General features: G+C 40.0%; 1 protein-coding gene across 2 annotated transcripts; it reads right to left on the reverse strand.

Moving 5' to 3' along the window:
- Positions 1-674: 674 nt before the first annotated feature.
- ASAH1 (N-acylsphingosine amidohydrolase 1) lies at positions 675-20,329 on the reverse strand. 2 transcript variants are annotated; one of them, XM_062492821.1, is made up of 14 exons: positions 20,226-20,329; positions 11,392-11,438; positions 11,107-11,197; positions 9,806-9,892; positions 8,789-8,867; positions 7,828-7,902; positions 6,956-7,001; positions 5,506-5,650; positions 4,293-4,347; positions 4,009-4,090; positions 3,292-3,423; positions 2,925-3,048; positions 2,156-2,212; positions 675-1,487 (listed from the first exon to the last, which is right to left on the reverse strand). In XM_062492821.1, the coding sequence occupies exons 2-14, from the start codon at positions 11,412-11,414 to the stop codon at positions 1,398-1,400; spliced, it is 1,086 nt and encodes a 361-aa protein (XP_062348805.1). In that variant the 5' UTR covers positions 11,415-11,438; positions 20,226-20,329; the 3' UTR covers positions 675-1,397. The 2 variants fall into 2 exon arrangements, with proteins under 2 accessions (XP_062348805.1, XP_062348804.1); XM_062492820.1 differs by lacking the exon at positions 20,226-20,329 and adding an exon at positions 16,632-16,751.
- Between the last annotated feature and the right edge of the window lie 22 nt (positions 20,330-20,351).

Here is a 20,351-nt window from a genome sequence, read left to right on the forward strand (position 1 = left end):
AGTACTGCTCTGCATGTCCTGGCTATCAAGAGTCCCATTGTGACTGGATGTCATGAACTTGCAGGTTTTAATTGGAATGCCTTATGCAATACTGTCTCTGTAGACACCAAAGAGAGAGCAAACACTTCCCTTACAGTCCTGGCACCTTTGAATTCCTGCTGCGATGGGAATATGAATAGCACCTCCTTCCTAGAGGGTTAAGAAAAGATCACAAATGAACCACTATAGATAACAGCCCCTAAGCTGACGCTGCTGTGTCTTCTCTTCGTGTGTTAGAAAACACAGGAGTTGGAGCTGTAAGCTAGTCCCAGCTATGCAGGCAGTGGCACAGGTAAAACTACTGCCTCCTACATTATCTGCATCCTAGGATATTAGTGTGCTACTACCTCTCTCTAAAGGACCTTTCTTTCTTAACTTGAATTCCAGACAATGGTGTAATCTTGACTTGGCATCCTTTCAAACAAGCAAACCAACCAAAATCTTCCCAAAACAACCCAATTACCTTATTATGATAATAGCTTTAACTACCAGTTCACAAAATCAGAAGAAATCAGTTTTTCAGACAGTCTATTTGGAAATGAAAGCAGTTTATGCTGTGTGGTATCTAACATGCATGATGTCTTAGACTGAAGGACAAAATCAGTACATGTGTACTTTGGACACAGAAAGTATCTTTATTGTATCAGTATTTTTTTTTTTTTTGAGACAACAGAAAAACCTGTATTAAAAAACCCACATTTGTTAACAGGCCAAGAAAGAGCTTCACCAAGAGTTATAAATCAGTAGCAAGACATTCTTGGCTCAGATCTTGTTTCAGATATTTGCCCATGACCTTGTTTCTGTGACTAAATATGACACTTGCTAGGTTATTTTATAAAAGGACATATCAGACATATCCTCATATTATACCAGAACAATAGCAATTAATTTTAAGTGCTTATGAAAGGATTGTATTGTCCCAGATGTCTTCTTATATACAATTCTTTTTGATGCTTGGTAGGTGCCATTATAACTTGTATCCTTTAGAAGGATTTAAATCTAAATAAACCAAACCAAAAAAACCAAAAATTAACAAACCCCCAACCAACAACACACCAAGAATACTGCCAAGACTGAAGAGATCTAAAACTAACTGCTGAACTCCTTTGGCAGAATGGCTGAAATCATACCAGACACTCATGAGGATACATTTCTTGTCAGCAGAACTGCTGGTTACAAAGCAAGAAGAGTCTGCTGTGAGTTAGGGTCCTTCATTGTTAGAAGCACTTTGCCATTTCTATAGAGCTATTAGATTTCTGAACAAAGGAGTTAGACTGAGAAATCTCTTTCCAGAAGCATTTTCTTGTGGAGGACTGTCAATCTGGACCAGCAGCTTCTAACACAGGAGGGGTACAGGGCTACCAAGGACTACAGGGATCTGGGCATTCCCGCAGGTAAGTTTCTGTATGGCCATTGTACACCTCCATCAGCGTTGTGCACACGGTCAGCTAATGGGCAGGGGGAGGAAGAAGAAAGAAGAAAATCAGTCACATCACAGGAATTGGTGAAAAACACTCTCTGATACAGCAGAACAGTTCTACTAAAATGAGCATTTACCTTCTTTAGTCAACAACATGCAACTATGACTTGTCTGCATTCTCAGTCAAGAATGCTGCCTCCACTTAACACAGGAACTAAACTTCATGATTCAAAAAGTCTTAAAAACTATTTCCTTTAGGTTGTTCTTTTTTCCTAAACACCAAAATTTTAAGGTCAGACTAAAACCTCTTGTGTTGCAAGAATAATGTGCCCGTAGTATGCTTAAATCATGAGGTATATTAACTTGGTTTATGTGAATTTACAAAGACATATATCATGCATTAATTCTGGTTAGAAGGGTGCTCAAGATGTCTGCAGAGCAGCTCCTGCCTCAAACCAGGACCAGCTATGGGGAAAGGGCTCAGGCTACCAAGAATTTTAAAGCTATAGGGCCTTTGGAAAATAGCTATTCCAGCAATTACATTTTGCTTTTAAAAAGTAATGTGAAATTTGTTTTTACATTCACGTTTTCACCTAAAAGACCCTGAATGTACCACTGAAGCCTCCTCCTTAGATGTACAGTAGTTAGTGGTCTGCTCCCCAGTCTAAACTTCCTAAAAAAAACCAGAAGCATTACCTTATTGAGGACAGGCTTTGTGGAGAGAACATCGTAAATTGCTGGTAGGGAGAGATTCTGAAAGAAAATAATACACTGATATTAAGGGGCATTAATCTGTTAATGTGAGTGCTGAGAACTAACTTTTTTACACCTCAGTTAAATAGCAAGATACAGCTTTAAGAGTACAAGATTCCCATAACACTTTGAAATCAGAAGAATGTGGGCTGCAAAAATTTGACCAGACCAGCTCTTAGTAGAGCATGGAACACTTAAAGTGTGTTTGCTGCCTGAGAGCGTGTGTTTGAATTTCACTGTTAAAACTACCCTGAAAACACCACAGGATCTTTCTCAAAGTATCTCTGGGTATCCTCCTGCATATGCAGCTGCTGAAAATACTTTCAGGAAACCCACCTGGATGAAAAGAAAGCCCAAAACAAACCAATCAACCAAACAAAAAAACCCCAACAAACCAAATAAAAAACAATCCCAAAAAAACCAACTCCCCGCTAAAACCACCAAAACCCCAAACCATAAAAACAAAACAATGCCCCAAAATAACCCAAAACTAATCAACAAACGAATAAACAAAAACCCATAAACCTCCCCCATGTAACAAATCAGCTTCTTATAGCCCAGAAGCAGAGACAAGTTATCACAAAATCATCAGCCACTTGTGTCATTGCACCAGTGCTTGAAAACAACCTGAATGCTCCTGGCTGTGTCAGGTCAGTACTGCAACTTGGGAGTTTCAGACCAGCAGGATATGTGGTATTTGGAGGATGTTTACCTCTTGTGTTGTCTGGTTCAGGCATTTCATTGCAGGTCCTCTTCGATTATCCAGCACCAGTGGAGGCTTCCAGCGATCGTAGTTGGTTTCTAACACATACCATGTGCCCTTCTTGATATCAAGGCTGGAAAAGAGGCCTAAGTTTGTGTTTTGCTTCTCTAAGTATATATAAATATAAATAAATATTTGTATACAGTATATACTATATACAGGTGCATTATTTTTTAGGCTTGCTGTGATATTTTTCAGTGATGGTAAAGAAGTGAGATCTTGTACAACAGCAGTCACAAGAAACAGAGCACACAATTATTGGTGGAACCTGTCCTCTTCTGAAGACTGAGTCAGGTGTCAGGTCATGCATACTCACTCCCAGATATCCAGAGCAGCTGTCCTGGATCGAGTTATCACACACCCTTCTCCAGAATTTTTTCCACCCAGAATAAAGTAAGCTGGAGCCAGAAGTCTTGTTTTTGCCAGTCTGTCTTTTGCATCCTGGTAACTGTGGGTAGAATAATGTTGCACTATTAAATGCTATAAATGGTTCAAGTACTGAAGAGGAAATTTCACAGACCCAGGAAAAGTTTGGGTAGTCAAGCCTTTCTTCCCATTTCATGCATGTATGAGGAGACGGGATCATGATAAAGGAACACATTTAAGCAAAGCTTCTCATCTCGTTTTGTACTTAAAGTATGATTGTTTAGAGGTGCTCTTTGCACTTTTTCTACGCTTAAAACATGAGTAAAGTGATGACATACTGTGTCATATTCCACTGAATTCATTTATTGTATAACAGCTTTGTTTCTGGTTACTTCTTATGGATGTGCTTTGATGCAGAATGCTGTCATGCATTTAGATTACCAACAGGCTCATCAGGAAAAAAGAAATCTGAGAAAAAATACTTGAGGGATCATGTGCAATGCTTTGCCTCCTGCCCCCGAGCACCAGCAAAACCAGAACTATTGAAAGTTAAGGCCACTAGGGAGGTATCTGTATCACAGGATATTAAGCTTACATCTACAGTATGCAAGCTAGTTGAATGCAAAGAGGATTAAATTAGCATAATACTTAGAGGGAGAAGGAATACCTTGTAGCATTCTCTAATACTGTTCTTGTAAGAAAGCCCATCCACATACCATCTCTTCTACCAAGAAACCATTCGAAGATTCCTGCAAAATATCACAATAATTTGTTTTCAGACAGTTCACTCATGGTAGTCTAACTTTCACAGCTGGTTTTAAAATGAGCTGTGTTTTATCTTACTCATCTGCAAACTTTTCATCATTTGTGTGCCTGTTTATTAAAGTAACTGGTTTGCCCAAGGTCTGGAAAACTTGGGCAGAAATAATGAAAGAAATGAACATTACTCACCCACATAACCACCATCAAGACTGAAACGCTCATTCATTGTCAGAGTGAACAAGTTCTGAAAAGCATTAAACAAGCCAACCTTCAGCCATTGCCAGCCCACGAGTACCAGTAATAAACAAGAGGCAGCATTGCAATTTAGATGACAAATGAGCTTCTTGTTTGTTAGACTCTTCCCCCTTGAGCAATGGACTGCAAGATCAAGCTCATGTAGAGAAGAACCTAATTTATCATGGCTTGAATAAGTAGAAATGAGTTTTTTGACCTGGCAGACAGTCAGCAAGGCATGCTTTTATGCTAAGCAAGTCAGGCCTGTGGCCATTTTTTCTTCTTGGTCTGTGTTGCATCACTGAATTAGCAGTTTTTCTTTCCCTGCTGCATGTCACCTTCTTCTCAGACCTCTGAGTACTATCTATCTTAAGTCCCAGTGCTGAGCACACCCTGATATGTTACTGCTATTCACAAGGGCATGCACCTACACACTCTGCAGTCCATGCTATTTGGAACACACAATTCAACCCCAAATCTTAGTCTTCTGCAACTAATGTTTCAGACAAAACTGAATTCAGCTACACTGAATAATTTTCAGAATGGGATCTTCCCAATTTATTTGAGCAGAAGAAAAAGATAAATGGATACAATGCAGGGATTCAGGCCAGAAATGCTCTACAAGAAACACTACCTACAACAGAAGATAGAGCATACAGAAAAGGAGAAGTTGTGGTAAGTAGGACACCCTGATGTAGCTCTGTACTGCTGGTTTTTAAGACTTATATGAACCCCAGATTCCAGGAGCCTATTAAACATAAACCCAACAACAAAAAAAATCTTAAAATGCAGGACAGCCTTTTCCAAGAAGGATTGCAGAAAGAATTAAATAGCACAAGTGTGCTGTTTCACCTCTGGGATCACAGCATTAGCTATTAGCCAGCAAGAAACTCTAACCACTTCAGCACTTTGTATTCACTCCTGTTCACATTTGAAATTTAATGCTGCATTTAAGAACCGTCCAAACAGAAACATTTTATTTAGGCAATCTCCTTTCACAAGGAAGGGTGCAGCATTGTTTTCTTTCTGTCTTCAAGCAGCTATGCTGTGCACCAGAACAATTAAGAGATCATTTACTGGAAAACATCCCAAGGCAGAGCATGAAAGCGGAAAAAGTATTAATATTAAAGGAAAGTCTGAAGCATCAAGGCCCCATCCCCATACTTACTGGTTTGACTCCAGACACCATGCCTATGTATCCTGCAAAATTTGTGGACTTGAACACTGTTTTGTTGTTTCTCTGAAAGTCCAAGAGTACCACTAAAGGCTTCAGTTCCCGAGTTAACGTCCAGGAATTATTTTTAATATCCCACCTGCAGGAGATAATACAGCATTTGAAACTTCCTTCTCTCAGCAGTTTTCAAAGCTTCCCTTCACAGCATGCAGACATCCTGTGTGTGATGCCTGTCCTCTGATCTTACTCATGTCAGCCAACATCACTGCTTTGTAGTTACGTGAGCAAGACCAGCAGGAACAACTAAGAAGTCTAAATGCACAGGCAGGCAGTGAAAAGAATTAAGTTCAGTTTGAACCAAGAACACATACATTGCTCAGGATTAAACAGCACCACTGTGACATCTGGTTTGTTTTGAACACATAACTTTGTTCTCTACCTGCTGGCAAAGGGAGCCACAGGTACTGACTGTGACACCAAATTTTGAATTCTTATTTTTCAAAGGCAGAAAAGAAACCTTGTACTACTGGATTTGCTCTACATGAAGGGAAGCACCAATTCGAGTTTGTAAAATAAGGCAGACCAGTTTGTAGGCAAAAGGTTGATAAAGAGCACTTAGCAGACCGTTAAATTCTCTGGAAATAATCCAGACTCTAGGAGCAGCTTTGAAACTTTCCTTAATTTTCAGAAAGCATGCTCACAGTATTTCTGACAAGTGAGAAGTCCAACACAAGACAAGCCAAGGGACAGGTGGAGTCACAGTAGGTAACATGTGAGTTTTTAACAGGTAGGTAAGAATTCTAATAAAGATGAGCATTTAAATTCCAATTGTGCATTGAGCATCATCTGGATGAGTGATATTACAAAATATACTGGGACAATAAAAGCAAACACTGAATTACCTGATCACAGGGTATGAAAGGAGAACTATTGAGTGCTGGGCAACAAACTACAGAGTTTGTATGGAAATGAAGAATGATGGCAAGTGCCATTGGAGCACAGTAAAATAACGGGGGGAAGAGGGGAATTCACTAAAATAAATTAAGAATTCACTAAAACCCCAAACCCCAATCCAATCCCCATTTCACTGCATATATTACAATTGCTGCTTCATCCCTTCATGTGAAGAACAAGATACACTGTGCCTCAGAGATCAGGTTACTTGGGCCATTCTTTGGTTTGACACAGTTTGAACTGGAGCTGAGAAAAAAAGTAAGTAGCAAAAAAAACCCCGTTCTTCATGCACTTGAGGTAGTTTGACATAACATCAGCAGAACATTCTGATCTTTTCATTTTAGCCTTTTTTTCACAAGCCATAATGGAGAATTACTTGTCACGTCTTACAGACGTCCAAGGAAGACTCAAAGAAGGTATGTAGCTATTTCAAGTTCAGCTTGCTTTTTCTCTGGGTTTACAAAAAACAGTCACAAGTTTAAGTACTTACCCTAAGAAGAGTCCAAAATCCAAGTTTCTGGCGTGGTACAGTTTCCCTATACAACAATAAATAATTAAATACAATTTTCCAAAGAAATAGACAAATTTCAGTATAGAAACCCAAGAAATGAGTAAGCAGTCAAATACCTGGGAAAGTGGGCAAGGAAAATAGCATTCTCTACTTGCCCTTCTCATAACTGCAATATAATGATGAGTTTTTATTGGTCACAGAAGTGTTTTACCATAACTGAAATCAAGTAATCTTGCAAACTGCTGTCTATCTCAGCGTCTAATCTTTCCACCTTATCTTAGTGCAATGGCAACACCTTGAGCTTCCTCTAAAAGTGAAATGTTTGTAAGTCCTCTGAGAATCCCTTAGAAACTTCCTAAGTTGGAACACGTGCAGACAAGGACTGCAGAACTAAGTAGGAGAATGGAAGAGTCTCTTTTCTTAGAAGAGACTGTCCATTTTTTCTACCAGCATACACATGCAATATCTAGAAACTAGCTGCAAAATCCTGCATGGCACTGAGAAAGTTTCAGGTGTGTTGCTGCTGTTTCTTTCCCCCTAGAAACAAAAATACCAACTATAAAAAACCCCAACCAACCAATTACAAAAAACTCACCATCTGACACAACCAAACCCAAACTACCTTTTAAAGTATTTTTGTCCTTTTTTTTTTTAAACCTAAGACACTTAGGAACTATTATTCCCTTTCTCTGGGAATACATTTTCTTATCAGTCTTTAGGTATTATTATTACCTTTCCGTCTCTTTAATAGACCTTACTGCCTGTAGCTGAGGAGAAATGTGTTTGCATAACTGAGTTGGACCCTCTTCTACATAAAATAAAATTGTTACCACCATTTTGGGTTGCATTACCTGTTTTATCTTCTGCCACTATTGACGTACATACGGTAAAAATTTCATAAAAAATGTTAAAAATAACGATTTCCCCTAGAAAAAGAAGAAACAAAGTTCAATAGTTTGAAACTTACCATGAACAGAAAAAAATTGGTTAGAAAAAAGCATAGTGCAAAATTCAGTATTCTGTAATATTTCTGTTAAATATTTCAATTTAAATCTCCTTTGATCTTTAAAATGAGTGGTTCAGCAAAATCAAGAGCTTCCTGAAAGGCAAATAGAGGGATCAGAATCCCCTGACCTTCTGCCTTACCTTGCACAGAAGTGACAGTCATTGCTACTTCCTCCTCTGGAAACTTCAAAACAAGCTATAAAATTCACTGTAAAGAAGAAAGCTGCTGTATGTACCACTACTGCCCCATGAGAGCTGCTGCTAGCAGCAGGTGTACTGCTCCTGTGGGAGGGAAGCACTGCAAACACGCAGTGCTCCTTCTCTGTCTCAATTCTGGAAGAACTCAGTGCCTACTCCTCACCTGGCATGGTCTTCTTTTGCAGGAACTACAGAGGGAAGGCAGAAGGATGTGGCAAGGACCACAAGGGAGAGAAAGAACAGTAGGAAAATGAGCCTTGACTTCTTTCTATGTCAACAGGAGACACACAGCAGAGTGCAAAACCAACAAGAATAAAGGATTCTCTCACATTTTGGTGCACAGGAACTGAGACTTGCTCCACTTCCCAAAACCTAGGAGTGAGAACTTACAGCTCTACAGAGAAGTCCCAGCCTCATAAAAGGCTTATGTGATTTATCCAGTTTTTCCTCTAAAACACTGTTTTTGTTAAGTGTGAGATGTAATTGATAACTTTTAATACTTAAAAGTCACAGATGACTGCAACTAACTGTATATTGGTAAACACACTAATTTTAAATGAGTCTGTATTCAGCTTTCCACTATGTTAATAAAGTGTTGGAAAATGTTACCCAAAGGAATCCCAGATGAATTTGCAATCCCTTGGAGCTCTTCATTGAAAGGATAAGGAAGTGTGGCAGTCAGATGAGCCTGAAAGGAAAAGTTTTGTATGATATATGTTTAAATTAACAGTATTTTGTAACTTGTAACAAATGTCTCCTCAACAGGCACACTTTTCTCATAGCTATTGAGTGTTTAATTTCTCTGCAACCTGTAGAACTTGAGGATGTTTGCAGAGTCCTTTGAAGACAAGTATACACTTGAGGGAAGTAAAACTTAACTTATCAAAACACTGACGTGAGCAATGGACATGAGCACAGCCTCTCTTAGCAGCAACAGACAGAAAAGTGAAGTACGACTCATAAAAATTAAAAGTTCTGCTGCAGTGGAGCTCAATGTCAGTGTTTATGGGCATCCCTGACTTTCACACATTGGCATGGCACCTGTAAAAGCTGCCTTTATGTCCACCCCACTCAAGCACAGAAGGATATGCTGTAACTAAAGATGGGGTAGAGATCTGATCTTTCGCTGTCTCTAACCCTACACAGCTCTCCCCTGTTCTGTGCCAAAGCTTACTTTAATCAGAATCAAATTAATTTTTAAGGTGGCGCCTGGTCAAAGGTGTCCCTGTGATCAGACATTTATTACAGTTTTCAAAATATGATTTTACTCTACTGTTCAAAAGAAGTGGAATATGGTAAAAAATTTTAGTCCAGTGTTTTGCTACAGTAACTAAGTCTGTGGCATATTTGTCCAGTGTTACTAATCCAAGCTTGAAAAGATCTTTGGAAAAATTAGAGGAGGAAGAGACATGTATTTTTTGTTTTATGGTTTCAGTCATTCAGAGTAGACAAGAAGGCAAAATTTCAGAGAGACTGTTTGAAATAGCATTTTTGTTCTGTTCTGGAAGTGGAATTAAGAACTTGTAAATTAATAACTTTGAAAGTTCTTAACTGCCAGATTTAGAAGCATTCTAATTCTTTAGTCAGAGCACACAGTGATAAAATCATTAAGCTGAAAATACTTACTATTTTGTTATCCACTATGTCAACAACTTTGCCACTGGGGAAGAAGGTATTTGCTATATCTTTAATATTCTGGACCACAGTCTTCAGCTAAAAAGAGCAAAGGGTTTTGTTGAATAGAAGATCTTAAGCAGAAGAATTGCTAGAATACGAACAGGACTCCTTGACAGACTTTTGAAAAAAACCACTTTGTTGTGAAAAATACATACTTAAATAAACTGCTAAATGTCACCTCTTGGTGAGATGAGTACCCCCAGCTCCCCAATAGAATCATTCTTCAAGCTTTGGTCAAGTAACTTTCTTGATTAATTCCAATGTGTCCTTCTACCAGAAGTAACAAATTACAGGAAAGCCATCCTTATGTTCTGCTCCTTTGAACACATTTTAGCACTCTGCACTCTTCTATCTTTCAAAATATTAATTTTAAGCTTAAGCACTGATGTTACTGAAGATAAAAACACTCAATAAATTTCTTATAAAAGCACATACTTTCAATTTGCAACCTGTAAATGTTGCAAGTAAGAGTTCCACTCCATGTGATCTAATTCCAAAGTACACAAGAGATAAAACTCTTCAGAATTTAAGGTGAAACCTGAAGCTTCCAACGCCCACTGGCTTAAATGAGACTTTTAAAATGAATATTAGCATGTAAGTAGAACTTATCTGGCTTTCAGTGTGGAATGGCCAAAGTCAAGGGGAATAGAAGGCCCTGGCCTTGTTTGAGAAATTAAGAATTACTGAACTAAATTTTCAGCCATTTTCAGAACAGCTGTTTTAAGTAGCTTGAAATAGGCTCAGATATTAAAAAAAATTATTTGTGCTATGTAAACACCAGTGCTACAACCAGCATTCCTGAAAAGGGCAGGAAGTTCTTAATTTCCTCCTTGCCATTTCATCATCTCATGTAGCACTTCAAGAAAAGTAGGGAGGTGCAGAGAAGAGATGCTGCCTCAGTTTCACCTCAGTTTACCAAGGCTGCTTCTTTGGTGTGCTACTCCCTCTTCATTCTGCACCACTTCACGACTAAGGAGATTTGATAAATGGAATGGCACACGCTTGTTTATGGCACACTGGTTTTTACATCTCACCATCCCAAACACCAGTGCATCTACAATTGATGCTGCTAGCTTAAGTGTTAAACAGAAAAAAAAAATTACCCAAGCAATTATTTTGGAATAGAATAATATTAGAAGTCAACTGAAAATATTATCCCTTTCATACACTTTTAAAACTTTTCTCAAAATAAAAGGCTATGTGCTAGTTTTATATCTGCTAAACTTCAGAGCAAGCTCTGCATTTCTTACCTCTGTCTTTTTGTCATGCATCAATTCATCCCACCTTTTGCTGGGAGGTAAATCGAGATTTACGATGTATGTGGGTATATTCCCTTTGAACCTGAGAGAGAAATACCAGAGATCAGATTTAAAGAAGGCTCTGAAAAAACATTTGACAAAATAGGAGCTTCCCATCTGTAACTAGCATTTTGTAGACTTGCAACAGGAACAAGGTGCAAGAAAAAATCCTTGTTCAGACTTGCAAATCACAACTTCTCTGTAATTTGCTAGACAAGTTGAATTCAGATTACTTACGTTGGTCCTGAAGGAGGGTACATTTTACTCCTGCATTCTTCTCCATACTGCAAAGACAATGGAACATTACTATTTAGCTTCTTTGTTAAAGCACTATTATTCTAGTAGACTTAGTTAAACCTTTAGGACTAGTCAGTTAATTCGAAGTCTCGGGACCTTGGAAAGAGGAAAATAGAAGAGGACGGACCAGCAGCAATTTCCCTATGCTGTCTGACAGACCTTTAGACAACTTGTATAATGTAGTCCAGGGCAACCACAGGGGTATGACAAATATACAAATTGTATATATTTTTACTCCATGTGATTTAATGAAGAGCACTTCAAAAGCATATTCTTTATACAAGTTCAGGAACCTTAGATTTCAGTATGGACCAGTCTGTTCTGTTCGTCCAATTCATAATCCCATTTCATAGTGTCATTCCTAATTATGTTTAGTGTTAAGCTGGGCCAGGGAAAACATAATGAACTTTGGGCAATCCCTCAGTTGGTGGAATGAGCTATATGGCACGACTTTGGATTCAGTGTGGAGAAGTGCTGCTGAAGTGGTGCTAAACATTGTGTGGGGTGCAATTCAGGAATGTGACTAAAAAATATACCTTAATTCCTGGAAGCATGGCTAGTTGCAAATGAAAGTTTGAGAACTATTTTAGGCATGCTCAAAGTGAATGCAAGGTTGTTTTTCTATCAATTACATAAAGCATGCATATAAATATATAAATATATGCATATACATGCCCCAATTATAATTCTGTTTTACCCAGAGACATACAAGCAAATGCCTACTGGCCGCCCACACTTGTGCTTCAAGCCAGTTGAGAGCAGGCCAGATTTGGTCCTGAAAGTGTGAGAGAAGTTCAGAAAACTCCTTAAAGTACAATATATCTTGTAAAGGAAAGGTACATGTGCTGTTCTGGGAGCCCATAGAAAAGCTCCCAAAGCACAACTGTTTGGGAGACAGAACACAAACAAAATATAGAGTGATCCTTCCACCACTTCCCTTCCTCCCCACCCTTGATTTCCAGTATTTAGTAGGCTGTATTAATTAGATTACTAGTGTGTCCTTATAATGCATTCTTGTTTCAGTGAAAACTGTGACATCATCTCCAGCACCTACATAACTGGGACAAAGAAGTTTAATGTCAGTGTTCTCCTTGGGCTAATCTCATTATATGTTTTTAATGCATTAATATAGAAAACACAATGTCTTATACAATGCCACAGACTTTAAACTCAAGCCTAAGTTATTGCAACTGGAAAGAGCAATTCTAAATTCAGATTGATTTCTGTGTGTAGTAATGCTATCTCTTTCTAATGTTTCCAGTTGGTGGGAGTAAGCATGAGATGAATTTTGGTTTTCCAACACATGAGGTGACGGTATAAGACCAGCAGCTTTATGTTTCCTAGATTTCACTGCAGTGCAGTTATAGCCTTTGCACAGCTGGAACAAAAAGTAAAACACAAAAGGCCATTTAATTTTCAAACTGAGGAAGCATCAAAACAAGGAGGGTAGGAAGGATATCAGATGACTAATTAGGCAACAAAAGTCAGAGGTTTTGTGCAAAGCAAGACAAATGCTTAACAGTATTGAGGCAACTGTCTTGTGTAATTTTCCATCCTGCAATGCTAAAATCCATCAGAAAAAAAAGTAACATTATATATACATCCTACTGCAATGGATGTACAGATTTGGACCTTCAGGAAATACCTCCATCAAAATGTTTCCTGACATATAGAGCTTCCAAAAAAAAGTTATGCAAAGTGGATGAGATTTCAGTTGCTCTGTCAGTAGAGCCCACGCTCACAGAGGAAACAGTGGTACCTGTACAAAACTGATTTCAGAGGCTTTTAAGCTAAAGGTGCTAAACATTATGTCACTCCTGGCACTTTACTCTGTGATTTTAATCCTGTATCTGCAGCTATTTTTATCTTCCTGGAGCTTTGCAGCCTAAGCCACAAAAAAAGGTGAGGAAAGCAACAGTTAAAAGGAGAGATAACAGAGAAACTGTTCCCTCCTCACACATGATATTTTTAGATTTCTAACCTGTCTATGTGTAAAGCAAGGTAAAGAAGCCAGTAATTCCTAAAACAACCTGTACAACTTTCAAAACTGATTGAGCTGAAGAAATTAGAGATTATTAACTGTTCTTTATGTTAACTACTGCATAATAATCACAGAATATCCTGAGTTAGAAGGTACCCACAAGGATCATCAAGTCCAACTCCTAGCCCAGTACGGGACAAGTCCAAGAGTCACACACTGTGCCTGAGAACATGTCCAAATGCATCTTTTGATCTCTGACAGACAGTGCTCCACCAGTCTCGGTGAAAAAACCTCTCCCTAATATCCAATTTAAGCCTTCCCTAACACAACTTCAGACCATTCCCTTAGGTCCTATTGCTGTCTCTTCTCCAATGAGAACAAACCAAGTGACTGCAACAGCTCCATGTGTGGCTTCCCCTGGCACATAGGCAGCAACTTAAAAAAAGACATTAAGACAATCAGAAAACTAGAAGTGGGGTGTTTTGTTGTTTGTTTGTTTTTGGTTCTTTTTACACAAAGTTCTAACAAGGAACAAAGAAATTGTTATCCTCTGCAACCAGCTAAAGATTAACTGCAAAGCTTTCTGAGAAAGTAAAAAAAAAATTAAAAAGTCACCTGTAGAATTTTCTGGTAGCAGCAGAAAAACCAAGCACTTTTTATAACCAGAGTAAAATAAACAGCTATGAAGTTACTACTGTGGTCAGCAGGGTTCTCCTCTCTGCAGAGGCTTGACACTGGAAGAGGAACAATAAATTCTGTCCAAGAAAAGCAGGAACATCCTTTCAGTGTGACAGAATCACCTTCAGTTTCCAATGTGACAAGCCAGAGGTCATCCCCCAGAAAAAGCTATTGGAAGCTGGACCCAAACAGCAGGTTACCACTATAAATGTGCTTTTCAAAAATGCATTGAACCCCCTGAGAGCAATACAGCTACTCTTGAATGGTGATTTAATGCTCCCTTTGTTTTGCTTTTTAAAATCTACTGTTACCAGTAGGTTGCATATCTTGGTTATATACTGCCAACTTTCAAACTGAGACATATGTAACGACATACAAACAGACATGTGGCAGCACAGGATCCAAAAACTAACAGGAAGGTAACACAGTCCAGATGAAACAGAAACATGGTAAGGGGAAAGATGGAAATAAGAAGTAGAAGTAGCACAGAAGATTTACATTTTGACTAACTGTATATATAAAAAAAGTGTAACAGAAATCAAATAACTAGTGAGCTGTTGAGATTAATTGGGTGAACTGTAAAAAAAAAATCAAGTAGTAACAATTATCATTGACTGCAATACAGAAAAATAATGCATGTTTTAATGACTGCTGAGTAAATATTTTGACACGTAGTCTGATTTCATTAATATGAAGTAGAATGAATGTAGCTTGTCAAGTTTAAGGAATATTAGCACTTTCTTTATATATTTTATTTATTTCTTCATTTTTGAGGTAGGCTATATTCTTCATTTTTGAGGTAGGCTATATCTGTCAGCCCTCCCAAATATTTATGTATTTTGTATTTTTCACCTTCTTATGTAAAAACAAATAGAAAAATACCTATTTGAGCTATCAAATATAATTCCATATTTTCAGTCAAGCTGTTAAATTCAGCATCTTTTGGTCTATGAACTCTGTGATCTAACACATTTTTCTTTCTGCTCCTCTTCCTTGATGGGATGTTGCCAATGCAACACCACTGTGTTGCAGCAGCCCCAGCGCTGTTCATCTTTCTGAACACAGGGGCTAGCAGTACTCTTGTAGTACTGAAGAAACAGTGACAAGACAACTTAAAATTGCAGTTTGGACACAAAGGTCAGTATGGTTGAGGGGGCCTCAGTGAAAGCTAAAGCTAAACTGACAGTCTGCACCTCTGAGATGTACTTCAAGGCATTTTTCTTCTGTGTTCTTTGCTAATGAGATGGACCCAGCGCACTCAGGAAGAATTCTTCAGCAATTGATGCATCCCGGCACCTCAAACAAAAATAAAATATCCAAGCCTAACAGCAGGCTGCACAGCAGCATAACCTGCAACCTGGATACACAGTGGACATTGTGCAAGTGCAAAGATGTACCAAGGGAAATCAAATACAAATCAAGCTCTAAATGTTCGTTCTTTGCTGACAGCTGGCACTTTCTCCTATGACTCCACACTCCAAGACACTTCTGGCTAAAATTCTGGAGGTGTTTTAAGTTGGAGATAGCTTTTAGTGTTAGGAAGCTGCTCTTGGCTGGTAGAATGGGACTGGAATAAAAGAAGAAAGGGGAGAGAGAAAAGTCCGATTCTGCATAGAAAAGACAGTAAGGGAACATTGACCATCCAGATGTCCACAATCATTTCCTGCAGCTCTTCCCTTTCACAAAACCCATACTAATCTTCCCGAAATCAATGTAATTTGCTTAAAAAAATTCTTGGAGCAAACCAAAGAATAGAAGATTTAGCGTTTTCCTAGGATATTTAAAGATAGATTGCAAAAACAATTTTGAAATGCAGAGATATTTAAAACCTGACCACTTCATAGAGGACGAATAAATTTAGTAACTTCAAGAGATGAAAGAATGCTTCGCTGCTTCAGGAATACACCAGGAAGCAACAGCAACTGTTTACTTGCCCAGGAGATGGAGGCCAGCCTGCTCCAAACGACTTCAAACCCCCGCCTTCCCAGCTTCCCAATTCAACCAGAAGTTAAATATTTCACTCACTCAGTTAAAAAACCACCAAACAACCGAGAGAGCAAGAAACAACACACCGAGTCCACCTGCTCTGCGTTGCTCCCCTCGAGTGAACTACAGCAAACACTCAGCAGATTCAGAACCGTGCGCTTTTTTAGCCCGGTTCTGGTAACCCACTCTTAACTTTCCTTCTGGAAATCGCGGCTGCGGTGTAACAGGGCAGCACCGACATTAGAGACGCGCGGAACCGAGCGCCGGAGCGAACAGGAGCGAGTCGTACAAGGACTTGTCCGACACGGCCGTGGCACAGCCCCTCCCACGGCCACGGCCGCGGCCGCGCCGCTCGCCACGGGAGCCCTGCCCGGGCTCGGGGAGCCCGCGGGGGCAGCGAGGCAATGCCGCGCATCCACACGCGTGGGCTGGGCGGCTCGCCCGGCCTCCCGCGTCCGGAAGGGCCGCATCCCCCCCCGCCAGCCCCGGGGCGATCCCGCTCCCGTCCGCCCTCCCCGTCCCCCGCCAGACTCACCGGGTCCGGCGCCCAGGCGGGCAGCGCCAGGGCGAGCAGCGCCAGCAGCGCCCGGCCCCCGCCCGCCATGGTCCTGCCCGGCTCGGCTCGGAGCGGCGCTTCCCGGAGCGGCGGCCACATGACAGAGCCCCGCCCGCCGGGGGCGGGAGCGGCTCGGCCCGGCCCGGCCCGGCACGGCCCGGCACGGCACCGCCCGCGTAGTTACGATACAGCGTAGCGAATTTTCAGTCGCGCTTCCACAAAAGGCAACTTCCGCACAGAAAGTCTGAAATAAAATCGCCTCTCTTTGGCAACGCTTAGAGAAAACCCGTGGTACCAGTTTTCACTTTGGCAGTACTGCGATTTTTAATTACTCTGTGTCCTGCGGACTTTTTAGGCAGGCTGTGTGGTGATGCGTATATAACTTAGATCAAAGTTACAAGGTGCTTATATAGTTTGAGTTACAAAATACCAGTATAACCTGATATATTTATATAACCTGATATAAATATAACCTGAATCATAGCTTTTTATACCTATATAACCTGATATAAATAACTTGCTATACAATGGAATGGCTAGTATATGGTTGGCTAAGTATATGGTTAATTAGTTGCTTAATGCTGAACAGACAAAAAGCAAAAAGAAAAAACTCACCAGGTGGATGGATGGCTTTAAAGATAGGTAAGTACAGTACTAAGGAGAAGTTGGCAAATATAAAGCCAATTAGCCACAAAATAAAGAATTTAGACTGGTTGAGACCAGTCAGACTGACTAATAAACACCATAACTGTGCACGCTCTGAAGACAAAGTTGAGAAGTTCAGTTGCGAAGACCTTGGAAGCCTTCATCAAAGACCCCCCAATGACCCCCAGACTGGGGAGGCACAAGTGCAGTGTGCAAGAACTATTTAATAACCATGAGATCATACCATGTAAATTTTTTCTGGCACATATATGATGATGTTATAGTGACACCGTCACTAGTCATCAATACTAAGCAATACTTAACTGTATAAATACACCACAGCACTTTGCAAAGGTGGGTGAGTTAGGTGGAGATATCCCCCTCACCTCCAATAAAGAAATACCTGCTCTACAGACATCAGTCTATGGGGATTTATTTGCAGCCTATGTTTTGAGCGTCAGTGCTAACGAAAAATGCCAGGCAGGCGTGTTCTTGAGGAACGATTTTTTTCCACCTTGTGGCTTAGGGGTTCAGGAAGCAGGCAAGTGGGGAGACAGATGAATGAGAAACACAGGGCATGAAATGCATTGGTCTATAAGCACTCTGCATTCTAGTTATTATTTAAATGGTATCTGTGTCACAGAATTGGAAAATGGTTTGAGCTGGAAGGGGCCTTAAAGATCATCTAGTTCCAAGCCCCCTGCTATAGGCAGGGGCACCTTCCACTAAGCCAGGCTGGTGTAACTTCAAGTACAAACCAGCAGCCAAATTAGGTGTGTACTGTCATGAGTCTGTCTGTATGTGCACTGTCATTAGCATGAGAAAATTAATACTTCATGAATGTGTACATCAGCAACTGTTGGTGGAAACACCATGAAAAAGTACCCAAAGCCTTCCAGGGTGCCTGTGTTTAAGCTTGTCTCGTGCTCTGTGCAGTGCCTAAGACATGTAATGTGTTTTTAGGCACACAGAAAAGAAGCAATGCAGTCTTTATATCATTACTTAATTGCCTGTGCAATTAACTCTCTTACAAAACCGAGTAGGGGTGGTAAGAAAAAGAGGGGAAGTCCTTGGCAGAAGGTTGACTGGAAAGCTGCATGGAGCTGCAAAAATTAAGAAACAGGAAAGGATAAAAAATGAACTGTAGTGTGGGAAAGCCTTGGGAGGAGAATGTGCAACAGTGTAGGAAGGAGCCTGCCCAGCCCAGAACCTGGGAATTGAACAGGGCTTTAGAGACCAAGGCAGAAAAACATTAAGCACTGGTGAAAGAAGATGCAGAAACAACCTGTGGATTTAGAAACTGAGGAAAATTACAGTGCAACAGGATAAACCTTGAGATTTTAATGGGAATGTTCTTTAAAAACAGGAGATCAGGCAGTTTCTATAGAGTCTGGAAAATATTTTCAGTTGCAAACAAAGACACATAAGACAATAATCCTGTGTTTACTTCCAGATATCTGAATATAATAGTATGGGCTACAGTAAGAAAGAGTCTGGTTAAGTTGGTCCTGTTATTTTCTGAACATGTGCGACCCTTTTTGCTCATCTTTTATATCTGGGCAGACGGCTGTTAGGGACTTTATTATCTTTGTCTAGATGCTTTACCACCTTTAGTACATCTTTAACAGGAGAAAATAGACAATGACTTTTGAAAATTAAAAACTCATTCCAAATGCTCTGAAGACAAAATGATGCCATTGTCACATTACACAGTGTATTTTTTTGAGGTCTCTTTGTGATTCCAGTTTAGTTCTTTCATGGGTCAAGAAATTCTGTTTAAGAAACAGTTCTCTTCCTGCACCAGTCGCCCTTCTCTGACTCTGGCTATTCTGCTGTGTTCCTATCACAATGCCTTGCCTGCAGGGTCCACAACAGCACCTCAGGACCTCCATTTAGTCTAGGTTTCTTTCGTCAGTTTTCAAAAATCTAAGAAGGAAAATGCTTCTTAAGAAGTAAAGTTAGCTTGCTAACTGTACTGACAGCTGGTCTCACTGATATTTAACATTTATATCCAGCTTTCTGCTCTCTCATATTCTTCTATCCAGTACTGTATTCCCACTCTCCGGATCTGTTCCTTCCCTGCTAAGTAGAGGCTGCCCAAATTACTTCCCCCTTTTTTCTCTGTTTCAGTTAAATTAAAGCTCCTTGTGCTAACACTGTGGTCAGGATACAGTATCTTCAAGATGACTCCCTGAATACCTCCATTGGGAAAAATTCAGAAAGCCTCCTCAGCAACAGCTGAATACACACAATGATCTTCACTATTTTGTTGTACCTTTAATTTCATGTTCTTGGGACTAGATTTCCAGTGAATTCCCCAGATCCCCATTTCTGTGCTATCTCAGAACATATTTTCTCAAGACTCTAGTGTGCCATTAGTCCCAACATACAGGGCAACCCCAACGCTCCTAAATACCCTTATTCTCTGCAAGGCTGCCAGTCCCTTGCCAGTTCCTAGTACTTCCTCTCCTACTAGGGACAGTTTTATTTCATTTGCTCTGTCATTGCTTTTTACTTCACTTACTCACTGCTTTGTGACAAACATGCCTCTCAGTTCCATTTTTCTCTTGCTATCACTTAGAGCTACTTGCAACACACTGTATTCTCCTATTTACACTAATAGGAACTGGAAAATTCCCTTTCAGGGTTAAGTCTCAGGTCCTTATTCTGCTGTTGAGCAGTCTTTTCAGCAACCTTCCCCACCAGAGCATATATTTCTGCTTCCAGATGTATCTGTGTTTGAGTAATCATTTTTGTGGGTTCCACCAGGCAAGTTTTTATTCAAACAATATATCCTTGAAAAAAACCCAGATGCTGTAATATCAATCTATTTCCACAATCAGCATTCACTTCAGATGTATTTAAGATTCACAGTGACTGTGGATCAATGACATCTGCAATGAACTTCCAATAAATGGTTACTCTGACCTGGAGCTTGCTCCTTGCAGTGCTGTCTTTTTCTCAGTGTTTCTGAGACAAGTTTTGAGAGCAAGCCACTTCCAGGACTGTGATATCCCAATGGTCCGTTGTACATCAGTCACATTTCTGGGGAAG

The sequence above is a fragment of the Cinclus cinclus genome, chromosome 5, assembly GCF_963662255.1.
Source record: "Cinclus cinclus chromosome 5, bCinCin1.1, whole genome shotgun sequence".
Taxonomy (NCBI): Eukaryota; Metazoa; Chordata; class Aves; order Passeriformes; family Cinclidae; genus Cinclus; species Cinclus cinclus.

Excerpts from the sequence above, each read along its gene's own strand:
- ASAH1 (XM_062492820.1), bottom strand. The coding sequence starts at position 16,751 with ATGTGGCCGCCGCTCCGGGAAGCGCCGCTCCGAGCCGAGCCGGGCAGG. Across the intron at positions 7,903-8,788 it reads TTCATCTGGGATTCCTTTGG|GGGAAATCGTTATTTTTAAC; the intron begins GTAACATTTTCC and ends TTCTTTTTCTAG. Across the intron at positions 5,651-6,955 it reads GATTTTGGACTCTTCTTAGG|GTGGGATATTAAAAATAATT; the intron begins GTAAGTACTTAA and ends TATCTCCTGCAG.